At 47.6% G+C, this 13,917-nt stretch overlaps 1 protein-coding gene across 1 annotated transcript in view; it reads right to left on the reverse strand.

Moving 5' to 3' along the window:
• The window catches only part of LOC126237178 (serine/threonine-protein kinase Nek8-like), a 124,869-nt gene that overhangs the window by 77,857 nt on the left and 33,095 nt on the right, over window positions 1–13,917 (reverse strand). Inside the window, exon 2 of the mRNA XM_049947056.1 lies at window positions 1,566–1,656. Within this exon, the coding sequence (XP_049803013.1) occupies window positions 1,566–1,656 (91 nt within the window). The remainder of the gene's footprint in view (window positions 1–1,565; window positions 1,657–13,917) is intronic.

Here is a 13,917-nt window from a genome sequence, read left to right on the forward strand (position 1 = left end):
TCACCAGTAGGCTCTTTTTTGGGAGTCAGGGCGTCCGATTTTGGGGCCTGTGATTTAGCAGGAGCCGATGAAGGTTGAGTCTTAGAGTGAGTGGGTGATAGTGGGGAGGTGGAACGAGCGATATTTGGGTTGGCCAATCTGATGAGCGTGGCACTAAAGGTGAGATCGCAAGTCTCTGTGGCTACCTCCTTAGTAGGTCGAGGAGAGGCGAGGACAGTGCTATATTTGCGCACTGGGAACACATTGGGTTTTCTACTGGGGAATAACGTACGAGCAGCAAAAGTAGACACCTTTTCCTTCACTCATATTTCCTGTATAATTCGTTCATCTTTAAAAATAGGGCAAACTCTGGAGGAAGCAGCGTGGTCGTCCGTACAATTGATGCTACGAGCGGATGGGGATGGACGATCACTCACACCGGCATCCCTGGCACAAGATTTTTCTCTTTTTGTGACTGTTTTATAGTTTTTGTATGTGAAAGATCCAATTTCAAAAGATAATTTAATCAAGTAGGAATCGGACATTCCTTATTTAACGTATTTGTTTACTTAATTTAATGAAGTTAACTTGCAGTTACAATGTACAGTCTAAATCTGACAAAAACGAAGGCCATCATTTAAGCTTTTCCTGCCAGAATTAAACTAATAAAGCCCAACATTAGACGGAGCGAATTTTCCCGGTTTCCCCAATTTGTCAGAGACACACTCCTTAGACGACTTCGTTTCAACCTACGTCCAACATTTAAATGTCCTTCATACGGAGTTTTGACTAGGTCTGAGGATGGTTTTGCTCAATTCGTACTGTGGTACTGAAGAACCGATGTACTGTAAGGCAGTCCTGTATCTCACCTAACAAATGTGTTATTGATAATGATTTTTCCTTGGCGCTCTCGAGCATAATTAGGACCTCACCACCGCATCTCGCCCAGCTGTGTCCTGACGACTGTAGGAGTCTGGGACCGTATCCCTGTAGTACTACAAGAAGAAATGATTGAAATAAGCGCTAACGAGTAACTTACGGTAAAAAGGGATACAGGCGATTCTGCCTTCAGAGAGGGGTACCTGTTACTTATACTGTATTATGGACTATTGCGAGAAAGTTTTTGATAGCTCTATCTTTAAACCTCGGGGAAAGGGCTCTCAGCACCGTTACCAGTCTTCTTTAAAAAATTTGGAAATCACTGAACGAGGAGGTGTAAGTTTCAGTCTAACTAAACTGAAGCCATACAAAAAATTCCCTCCCACTAAAAGCATTTTTGTGTAAATTTTATTAAATTTGAATTTTGTGTCATTTAAATTAATAAATGCATAAAAATTAACATTAAGTTTTCTATTCGATACTTTTATAGTTAAACCTACAAAAGTCAGCGGTCAAAAACAAATTTGAAACTGATGAATTTGTAAAAATTCAGTGTATGAAAGGCAGAGGGTTTACCCAGAACAAAAAAATTGGCATGTAGTCTACCAGGCAAGAAAAGTTTGGGACCCTCTGGTCTATACTCTAACAAAGAAACCATGTGGCTTACGACGAGAAGTGTGCGAAATTGGCGACGCAGGGAGACTTACCGCCAGTTCGCTGTCAGTCATCTGCGAGATGGATACACGCTTCACGACCACCTGCTGGCCATCTGAACGCCTTTCGCAGAGATGCACTGCTCTGTAACAATAAAATGGGACGTAACAGTCTTGCAGATATCCAAATTACTCTAATTCATATTGCGCTGTCATCCTCAGTTTTAAGGTTTCGCTAACATAGAGGGTGGTTACAATTACACTTCCGCTACTTGATGCAATGTAGACGGGAAGCTGATTATTGTATGGGTACCCAACTTCATAGGTACGATAGTGTCATGACTTGCCATTACGCGATTGTACTGTACGGCGACGAAAGATTGAAAGAAGCATCAGTGTGCATTACAGTTGCAGTCAGCCAGCTTGCGTCTGGACAAGGCGATCAGGACTTAAATCGTAAAGCTTTTTTTTTTATCAAAAAACACAGCTGCAAGTATCGAAGCATTAAAGGAATGCGGTGAGGTCATTTTTCCACACGGAGGCTGCAGACATTGATTCGGAAGTTCGAATTAACTGGCGATTTGGGAATTGCTCCTGCGAGAGGCCGTCGGACAATTGCACCACAAACTGTTGAAGCTACTTTTGCCATGGCTGAAAATGCTGGACACAATGTGCGATCTTCCAGTTCACGAGATGTGTCACGACAGCTGAACATTCCATGGTCTATCTTTCGAGGAGTGTTGCGAATAATTTTGAAATGGTATCTCTAGTGCGGTTCCAGGCTGTCATGGACGCAGATGGTCGCCACCGTAGTTAGTTATCGGTATCACTAGAAAGAAACCAGATAAGGCGACAATATCTGTTCATTAGGTCTCAATTTTACACTAGTTCCAAAAACATGACCTAAAACTGAAATCAGCAGCAGCATTGAGCAAGCTGTCTTTGGGCTACCATATGACACCAACGAAGAGGTTAGAAGGAAGACCTGCAGGATCCTTCACAAAGAAAAAATACTGGAGAGTAACGTCTCAGAGGCAGAATTCACGGCTATAGATGGCGTCTGAGTTTTTTTTTTTTTTTTTTTTTTTTTTTTTTTGGGGGGGGGGGTGTTTAAGGGGCTCCGGAAAGGCTCAAAATCATGAAAAGTTCAATTTTTACTTTTTTGCGTTTTCTGAATCTGCAGACTATTACCTTTTAATAGATATATAATTTATTCAATTCCGAAGACTACAACTATTTTTAAATTTTTTTTGAAATGTGTTCTACATGGGCGTGAACCACTGTGGCGCTGTTAAACTGCTGTCAAATGGTGTTATTAACGTCCGTGTTCATCAGGTACATTTTAGTGATGTGAGATAAAGTATGTGTTGTGGCTAACCTGTGATGGTTCAATATATATCGCTGGTATGATTGTCGATTGTTTCATGTTTATTTACTCTGTCGTTATCTCGAAAATATTCGTAATTAATTCTGTTTCTTGAGTCTCTGTTTTGTTGAAGTATAATAATGAGTAAAAGTAAAGTTATTAGAAATCCTCTGAAGGCTTTTAAGAAAAGGAGAAATGTTGGAAAGCCAAAGGTATGTGTTATTACTGTAAACAATAAAGACGATGAAAATCCCCAACATAGCTTGTGTCCCAAAGAAGAAGACAGTTGGTGTAAATATAACAAAGGATTGCTAACTGGTGAAGTGTACACTCATAAGCATAGTCTGCCTCATGCAATAATGGAGGTGATAAAACCTATTTTCAGAGACTTAGCAGCACCTGAACTGTTGAAAAAGTGTATTCACGGAAAAACTCAAAACCCCAATGAAAGTGTAAATAGTGTTATATGGTCGAGAATCCCCAAGACTGTATTTGTTGGAATAGAAACACTTCACTTTGGTGTGTATGATGCTGTTGCGACTTTCAATGATGGCAACATTGTAAGGTGCAAGGCATTTAGAAATATGGGAATGAAGGTAGGTTCTAACATGGTACGAGCGATGCTTGCTTTAGACAAGGAACGCCTTCGGGCTGCAGACAGGGCTGTAAAGAGTCTAGAAATACAAGCAAGAGTAAACAGGAGGAGGAACAAGAGGAAGCTGGAGGAGGAGTTTGCAGAGGATGAAGATAATCCATCCTATGGACCTGGAATGCACTAAAAAGTTAATCCAATCTTTGTCGCTCGATTCCCAAAACTTTTATTTTCTCATACTAATTACATGTTTTCTAAGGATCTTCCAAACATATTTGTTTCAAACTTTCAGTAAATGTTACACAGTACCTTCTGCATAATTTAACACAGCCTTTTTCCAAAAAACTGTATATTTTTGAATATATAAATAAAAAATTGCAAAAAATGTTGTGAATTTTCATTACAATTGAAAAAAAATCATCTTTAATAACTGAACTAAAATTTTGTAAAATCCCTGTGTTAAGTTGTAGCCCATATTCCAATAAATAATCTGTAAAAAGTTCAACTTCCTACCTCAAATACTTTGTGAGGAAAGATGTAATTTATAAGCGTTATTTTAACATTGCAAGTATAGGGCGTTCCGGAGCCCCTTAAGGGCGCTTATCTACTGAGGTCATTAGCGCCCAGTCACAATTGTTAGAGCACATAGAATCTAGTAAAACTCAAGGGCGAGGGGGGGAGGAGACACCAGAAAGTTCTTACAAAGATGCAGATAAAATAAGTGAAGGAGTTAGATGTCTTTCGACAAGCCAGTCAAAGCAATGAAACGAAGAACACGAGCAGCTGCTCGAGCGTCATCAGCTAAAATATCCTGTAAAGTAGATGGCAGAGACAGGACAACACGAGATTGACTAAAACGGGGACACGACAATAAAACATGGCGCACTGTTAATGCATGACCACAAGGGCACTGCGGGGCTGGGTCACCGGAGAGCAGGTAGCGGTGGCTAAACCGGCAATGCCCAATCCGCAACCTGGTCAGAAGGACCTCTTCTCGCCGAGATGGTCGGGAGGAAGTTGTCCAAGCAGTTGGGAACAGTTTTACTGCCCGGAGCTTGTTTCCTTGAAGTGATGACCAAGTATCCCACCACAAAGACACAAGCCTCTTACAAACAACCCCACTAGTGTCAGATGACGGAACACAATGGGAGGCTGGCCGAGACAGGAGGACTGCAGCCTTGGCTGCAGCATCAGCAGCCTCATTCCCAGGCACTCCCACATGGCCGGGAACCCACAGAAAGCTGACAGGAGAGCCATCAGCAGCAGAAGAATGGAGGGACTGCTGGATCCGTTGCACCAAGGGATGGACCGGATATGGAGCTCCAAGGCTCTGAAGAGCACTGAGTGAATCAGAGCAGAGTACATATGATGAATGGCGGTGGCGGCGGGCATACTGAAAGGCCTGATGGACAGCAAAAAGCTCGGCCGTAAAGCTGGAACACTGGTCGAGGAGCCGGTATTTAAAGGTGCCGGCCCCGACGACAAAGGCACAGCCGACACCATCGTCAGTTTTGGAGCCATCAGTGTAAATAAAGGTGTGACTGGCAAGTCGCACACGAAGTTCGACAAACCGTGAGCAATACACTGCAGCCGGAGTACCCTCCTTCGGGAGCGAGCTGAGGTCGAGATAAATATGAACCGGACCCTGGAGCCACGGTGGTGCCGGGCTCCCACCCTCCCTGAAGGTGGTAGGGAGGGCAAAATCCAATTGTCGAAGCAGGCTACGAAAGCGGACTCCAGGGGGGCAGCAGGGCAGACACATACAACTCATACTGACGGTCGAGAGAATCGGCGAAGGAGGACTGATAAGAGGGGTGGTCGGGCACTGACAACAGCTGGCAGGCATACCGACAAAGCAGTACGTCGCGCCGGTAGGTCAATGGTAATTCGGCAGCTTCAGCATAAAGACTCTCGATGGGACTAGTGTAGAATGCTCCGGTCGCAAGATGTAACCCCCAATGGTAGATGGAGTTGAGACGGTGTAAGAGGGATGGCCGAGCAGACGAGTAGACGAGGCTCCCATAATCCAGCTTTGATCGGACTATGGACCGATACAAGCGAAGCAGGACAGTGCGATCCGCTCCCCAAGATGAACCACTAAGAACTCTGAGGACATTAAGGGAACGCGTACAACGGGCAGCCAAATAAGAGACGTGCGGAGACCAACAAAGTTTCCTGTAAAGCGTGAGCCCCAGAAACTTAGTTGTTTCCATGAATGGGAGAACAACGGGACGGAGATGTAAGGATGGCGGAAGGAACGCTTTATATCGCCAAAAGGTGATGCAAACCGTCTTCTCTTCAGAGAACCGGAAGCCATTTGCCACACTCCATGAGTATAGGCTGTCTAGACAACGCTGAAGGCAGCGCTCCAGGAGGCATGTTCTCTGGGCACTGCAGTAGATCGCGAAGTCATCGACAAAAAGAGAGCCTGAGACATTAGGTGGAATGCAATCCATAATTGGATTGATCGCTATGGCAAAAAGGGCTACGCTCAAGACGGAGCCCTGAGGCACTCCGTTCTCCTGGAGGAAGACGTCGGACAATACGGAACCCACACATACCCTAAACTTTCCATCTGTTAAAAAGGAGTCAATAAAAAGGGGCAGGCGACCGCGTAGACCCCACCTGTACATAGTGCGGAGGATACCTCCTCTCCAACAGGTATCATAAGTCTTCTCCAAATCGAAGAACACGGCTACCGTTTGGCGCTTTCGCAAAAAGTTGTTCATGATGAATGTCGACAAGGTCACAAGGTGGTCAACAGCGGAGCGGCGGCGACGAAAGCCGCATTGAACATTGGTAAGTAGCCGTCGAGATTCAAGAATCCAAACTAACTGAGCGTTAACCATGCGCTCCATCACCTTACAGACACAGCTTGTAAGAGAAATGGGACAGTAACTAGAAGGAAGGTGTCTATCCTTCCGGGGTTTGGGTATAGGAACGACGGCGTCACGCCAATGCATGGGGACTTGACCTTCGGTCCAGACGCGATTGTAGGTACAAAGAAGGAAGCTCTTGCCTGCCGGAGAAAGGTGGGCCAGCATCTGAACGTGAATGGCATCTGGCCCCGGAGCAGAGGACCAGGACAGTGCAAGTGCACGTTCAAGTTCCCGCATAGTAAAGGGGGCATTATAATTTTCCAGATTCAGCGAGTGGAAGGAAGGTCGCCGAGCCTCTTCTGCCTCTTTCCTGGGAAGGAAGGCAGGGTGGTAATGGGCGGAGCTTGAAACCTCCGCGAAAAAGCGGCCGAAGGCGTTGGAGACATCCACAGGATCAACAAGGACCTCATTACCTGAAGTCAGGCCAGGTACCGAGGAGTGGGCCTTAATGCCCGACAGCCGGCAGAAGAGGGAGTAAAACTGTTAAAGGAGCTGGTGAAAGAGGCCCAACAAGCTTTTTTGCTGTCTTTGATGACTCTACGGCATTGCGCTCGGAGTCGTTTGTATCCAATACAATTCGCCAACGTAGGATGGCGGCGAAAGGTGCGTAAAGCACGTCGTCGAGCACGGATAGCGTCTCTACAAGCCTCATTCCACCAGGGGACGCAAACGCGACGTGAAGAAGAGGTAGTACGAGGAATGGAACCTTCGGCAGCATTGATGATAACAGCCATGAGGTATTCGACCTGACTGTCACAACTGAGAAAATCGTGGTCCGGAAAGGTCGCCAGGGAGGAGTAAAGTCCCCAGTCAGCTTTTGGTATGTTCCAGCTCGAAGGACGTGGGGATGGGGTGTGGTGCAGGAGACGAACGACAAAGGGGAAGTAGTCACTCGAATAGGTGTCAGAAAGGACATACCACTCGAACCAACGGGCAAGAGTGGTAGAACAGATTGAGAGGTCCAAGTGGGAGTAGGTATGAGTAGAGTCCGAGAGGAAAGTCGGGGCGCCAGTATTGAGGCAGACAAGATTGAGATGGTTGAAGATATCCACCAAGAGGGAGCCTCTGACAGGATGCAGGAGAGCCCCAAAGTGGATGATGGGCACTGAAGTCGCCAAACAATAAAAACGGCGGAGGAAGCTGAAAATCAGGTACATCATGTCAGCCCAACTAACTGTGGATGACGATGGAGTGTAGACTGTACAAACGGAAAAAGTAAAGGCAGAAAGAGTAATATGGACAGCTATTGCTTGGAGTGGGGTGGTCAATGGGATGGGATGGTAATAGACATCGTCCCGAACGAGCAACATGACCCCACCATGAGCTGGAATACCGTCCACAGGGGTGAGGTCAGACCGCTCCGAGGTATAGTGGGTCAGTTGGGCGCAACTTGGCTTCCTGGAGACCAAGGACGAGCGGACAGTGCAGGCGGAGGAGCAGTTGTAATTCCTCCCGATTAGATCGAATACCTCTTATGTTCCAATGTAACAAAGCCATCGCTAGTCAGAAAAAAAAGGGGGAACGAAACGGGTGAAGAGCTGGCCGCAGAGGGCCAGGTTTCGAGGGAACAACGCTACAACCGGCGGGAGGCGGATCCTGTTCCATCGAGTCGTCGCCAGCTGCGGCCACTTTCCCAGGTTGCGTAGGAGGGGCAGCATCATTCGCCGATGAGAGGCCAGTTGAGCACCTGGCAGCAGAGCGTCCCGGCGAAACTGAGGATGGCCGGGAGCAGTGACTCACGGATGGAGCATCAGACAAAACGCGCCGGGGTGGAGAGGGGGATAAAGACTTCTTCTTGGAGGCCTTCTGGGAAGTCCGATGAGGCACGGGGATGGTGGGCTGGACCCGAAGAAGGTCCTCACGCACGGGGTCCGTTTTGGAACGCCGGACCTCGGAAGCCGGGGTCCGGAACGTTTCCCCGATGGACGCTTGAGAAGAGGATTGCTTCTCAGGCGGCGGAGGGGGAGGAGGAGGAAGGGTGGCCCCTGGGGCAGAGGGGGCAGGGGCCGCGAGGGAGGAGGATTTGGAAGGGAGGGATTTGGGAGGCGGAGGCATAGACCCCGGATGGGGTGAGGGGGTGGAGGGGGGAAGGATAGGGGTGAGGATACTGTGAAAGGAGTGGACACGACTGAGGCAAACGAAGTTGTCAACGTCACGGGATGGAGGTGGTCATGCTTCTTCCTGGCCTCAGAATAAGAGAGGCGATCCAAAGTTTTTAATTCTTGAATCTTCTTCTCCATCTGATACGCGGGGCATGTATGTTCCTCACGAAGAGGACGTCCACAATCGCCACAAACGGGCTCAGCCTCACACCGTGACGACATGTGCCCAAAGTGCAAACACCGAAGGAGGCGCACGTCGCACCGGTAGCACATCACCTTTACCTTCTCCAGGAGAACGTCCCCCTCGAAGGCGAGGATAAAGGCCCTGGTGTCGATGTGACGGTCTTTGGGGCCGCGCTGGACTCGCCGGACGAAATGCACGCCTCGGCGCTCCAGGTTGGCCCTGAGCTCCTCATCAGATTGCAGCAGGAGGTCCCGATGAAAAATAACCCCCTGCGTCCTATTCAGTGCCAGATGCGGGACAATGGACACTGGGATGTCCCCTAGTCGGTTGCACGCCTGGAGTGCCGCCGACAGTGGCGGAGGTGGTCTTTATAAGAACGGACCCCGAACGCATTTTACTGAGAGCCTCGATTTCCTCGAAGATGTCCTCGATGTGCTGGACAAAGAACATGGGCTTGGAGGTGGCGAACATCCCCCCATCGGTCCAAGAACAGACTAAATAGTGGGGGAAGTACTTTGCCCCAAGCCGGCGGGCCTGTCCTTCCTCCCAGGGAGTGGCCAAGGGGAAAGGGCAGGAGAACCAGAGACAGTACCTTTCTTTTTAAAAGACTCTGCCGCAGAGCGACCCGATACATAGGCGCCACCCAGCCTCAGCAAGGGCCACCTGGCAGGATGACCGTTGCCGGGAGTCCTGATGCCCCAAGGAGACGGGCATCTACTCCTTGGCCGATGTGGGGAGGGTGCAGCTCAGGTATCGGCAGTACAATCCCTGTGTTGTCAGGGGGCTACAAGCTAGAGGGTACATGACGACCCCACCACAACGGGCTGGCTACCGTGCTGGATTTCGGGTGCCATGGAAAGTCCATCATGATCGTAGGTGCAGATGGGGACGCACTATGGGCGTAACTTGTGCAACCCATCAGGCGTTTAGGCCAAATTTGAGGAATAGTGGGGGTAGTTACAACGCCGTTACAATGCTGAGTGCCAAAGTCTTAGTGCACTGAGGACTAGTCAGACGCCACGTAAGGCGTGCTTCCCCAAAAGGCTCTTACTTCTGTAGAATTTTGAAAAATGGAGGTCAAACCCCCCAAGGGGGACCATCACATGGAAGGCCGAAACGGTTGAAACTCCTTGTAGTCACCTCTTACGACAGGCAGGAATACCTCGGGCCTATTCTTACCCTGGACCCGCAGGAGGAGGCGTCTGTGAGGACAATGACAGTCGCCCTTGCAGATGACAAAGGCTATGTGAGTAGTCACAATTAGATCACTATTGACAGAAGATTGTGATGCTACAAACGGATTTGGCATACGAGTACAAGCAAGTGAAAAAAAGGACCCTACACCAGCTGTGGCAAGGAAGATCATCTCACTCGTCAACAACTCAGGCCTAAACAAGGATATGGTCAGAATGATGTCCCACAAACCGCTGCTGCCACCATTGCTTTATGGTTTCCCAGATATACAGAAAGAGAGTGTTCCATTACTTATGATAATGAACACTATAAATCTGGCAATGTATAACCTACCTAAACATCTGGTACGGCTACTAAAACGTCTCGTGGGTCACTGGCCACACAACAGCAAGAACTCTACCAATTCTGGAAAAAAAAAATCAAGAGATACTTACGGACAATGGTGACAATCAGCTTCAATGTCATGTCTCTTTACACAAGTGCCGCTAGAAGATTCCATGGTACTACTAACGAGTCCCTTCTACAGTGACAGGTGAAACTGCTTCAACACACACACACACACACACACACACACACACACACACACACACACACACATAACCACCTTCTTCCAATTGGTGGAAAGTTCTATGAACAGACAGATGGAGTAGTCATGCGATCTCCTCTAGTGCCGGGGATTCCTAATCTACATATTTAACACTTCAAGGCAACACCTTTCGAAACCGTGCACCTGACGCCAAAATCGGTCTTACAGATATTTGGTTTCATAGTGAAGAATTCTCGTGTTACCATAACAGCATGCACAATGTCAGGTTCACTACGGAGATGGAAGAAAACGGATGCCTACTGTTCCTAGACATTCTCACAAAGGAGAATCTAGATGGCACAATGGGACATTCTGACTACAGTTCTGTACGTGAACGGCAATATTAGCAAACATCTAATGAAACGCAATTCTCATTGTGCTGACCACCCAGATAGATTGGTTGGTTCGTTGGATTGGAGAAGGGACCAAACTATGCAGTCATCAGTCCCTCCGTCCTTGAATAACTAGAACTGATAAAACCTCACACTATAAGAGGGAACTACAATGGCCATAAAATTATAAATTATTGACAGAGAAGGAAGGAAGGAAGAAGAGAGGAGGGAAAGAAAGTGACTAATGACAGGGGCATGAAGGAAGAAGCACAGGTAGACAACATACACACTTAAGATAAAACAGACCACATAAAGAAAGGGTTGGAAAGGCAGAGGGCGGGGGTGAACCACCAAGCCCAGTTGAAGCCAGTCCAATCGAGGCAAAGGGGGGAGCAAGACAGCCTGCCATCCCCTCCACCCACAGATAAGGTTGAAGGTCCCACCCTTAAATAAAGCGATAAAATCCCCCATCACGATGAAATCTTAAAACTAAATCAGCCACTGAGACATTGTCAGCTAACGCCAGGGGCAGCGAGTCAGAAAGCTAAAAGTCCATCGCAGGGCGGCTAAGTCGGGACAGTCTAGTAAGAGGTGAACTACAGTCAACATCGATCCACAAAGACAAAGAGGGGGGGGGGTGTCCTCACGACAGAGGAGATAACCGTGCATCAGAGCAACCAACAGAGGCTTCCTGCTTAGACCCATCCGTAAAAACAGCTATATGGTCGTGGTACTCACATAAATTATCAGAGAATATAGCATTGAAAACGGAAGCAGAATTGCTCTCTCTCCTGTACCGCACAACATGTAAAATACCTCTGGGCCTCTCCAGTAAGCAGGGTGGCAGGCGGTTAAAACCCTGGATTTGGGGTCGTAATGGCTCCACACTTAGTACCTCCAGCAAACGCTGCACGTGGATCCCAAATGGCATCACGGCTCATGGATAGTTAGGGAAAAAAGGCATTCCAGTCGTGGATGTCCAGTGGTTGATATAATATTGGGTCCCCTCCTCCCGCAGGGTCAAAGAATGATGTATTTAAATTTCGGTCTGTTAATGGTATAGTAATAGCTCCTGCTAAAACTGGAAGTGAAAGAAGGAGAAGGGCTGTAATAGCTACAGATCAAACAAATGTACGGTGTACAGGTGAAGTTGGAGCTGCAAGGAACTTACACGCCTGATGCACCATGAGGAGCTGGCGCCAGGTGGTAAGTGGTGGTTCCCCCACCTCAGCACAGATGCTAGGTATGGGACTGGTCTGATAAACACCCATGGCCAGCCGAATCCCCTCATGACGGACAGTGTCAATGACATGCAAGTAAGAGGGCCTTACTGACCTATACACCATGCAACAACAGTCCAGCCATAAATGCACAAAAACCCGATAAAACTGGAGGAGACACACACTGTCTGCTCCCCAAGACCTGTGGCTAAGGCACTTTATGATGATCAATGCCTTCAGGGTTCTGGCTTTCAGCTCTCGCCGGTGTGATGACCATGACAATCTGGAGTAAAAAAATGAGAAACCGCACTGTGTCTCTAAAATGTAGGATGGTGACCCCCATATTCAAGGCAGGCAAATTAAAATGACGACGATAACGATTACAATGAACACACTTATCTGCAGGAAAGTGAAAACCCTTCTTTGCAGCCCACTCGTCTAACCACTGCACTGTAAGTTGCAACTGATGGCTCGCCATTGTGACACTGGAGAGGAACAGCAAAACCGTCTACAAATAAGGAGCACTATACAGGACTCCTTACCATAGAAGTGATACTGTTGCTGGCTGTAGCAAAGAGGGTAACACTTAAAACACTGCCCTGAGTAACACCATTCTCCTACTCAAATCGATCAGACAGTGTGTCACCAACTCGGGTCCTAAAAAACCGCTGAGACAGGAAAGACCGCATGAAGATGGGGAGGTGACCATGAAAGCCCACTGATGCAGTTGTGTGAGAATACACTGTCTTCAAGTAGTATCATATGCCTTACTTATATCGAAAAATATGCCAGTACAGTGATGCTTATGCAGTTGGGGACGTTGCCTGTCTGCCATATTAGATTAAAACATTCGAGGAGTATTTCCCTTGACGCTGCTGGCAAATGTCGAAAGCATGCAGTACTGGATTTGGTGTGACCAGGTGCACTGACACCAATCTCCGTCAGTGCCGATTCGAGCTCCCACATGGAAAAAGGGAGTTTTAGGCCTCAGAACTCTTGGACCTTAAGTCCAACTTCCCCTCTCTACAGTCGCACAATAGCGACGAAAATTCGGATCCTGGCTTGCATTGGCAGCACTTTGTGCAAAATGTTCGGCCAGCGTCTGAGCAATGTCTCTGGGTGGTGTTCGAAGGCACCCCTGTTTAGCACTGCTGCTATCGGTAAATGGCTGTGTTTACCGGAAATCCTCCAGATGGCTTCCCATACTTTTATAGACAAGTGGAATGCTTGATGGAGTCTAAGAACGCTTACCATGACCTTTTCTTATTGTTCCTAATGACTCATTGAGCCTTGGCCCTTGCGACTCTAAAGGCCCTAAGGTTGTCTGCTGTTGGTCAGCATTTAAAATGTTGAAGAACCACACGCCTTTCCCAGTTCACGGAATGACACTCATCTGTCCACCAAAGTACTGGTCGCCTCCTAAGGTGGCCACGTCAGCTGTATGTTGAACCACTTGTGTGATGTGGCCCACCCATCCTTTGATCCTCTCGCACTTAACAGCACTTAACAGCACTTAACAGCACTTAACAGCACTTAACAACACTTAACAACACTTAACAACACTTAACAACACTTAACAGCACTTAACAGCACTTAACAGCACTTAACAGCACTTAACAGCACTTAACAGCACTTAACAGCACTAACTAACTAACTAACTAACTCACCCAGCCACCCAAAATGCGTCCAGTTAACCCTGCTCACTATCCATTTTGGGGGCTTAACTTCAGGTGGTGAACCATTTAGTAGGTGAAGGCAGATTGGGGCATGGTCACAGGAATGAAAGTCGTTAATGACCTTCCACTGAACAGAGTTGGCAAGGACAGGAGAACAGAAAGAGAGGTCGATGGCTGAGAATGACCCAGTAGCAGTAGAGAAATGTGTACGAGTACCCGTGTTTAGGATGCACAGCTAGAGAGACGTCATGAGGCCCTCCAAACCCCAACTTCAA

The sequence above is a fragment of the Schistocerca nitens genome, chromosome 1 (assembly GCF_023898315.1).
Source record: "Schistocerca nitens isolate TAMUIC-IGC-003100 chromosome 1, iqSchNite1.1, whole genome shotgun sequence".
NCBI lineage: Eukaryota > Metazoa > Arthropoda > Insecta > Orthoptera > Acrididae > Schistocerca > Schistocerca nitens.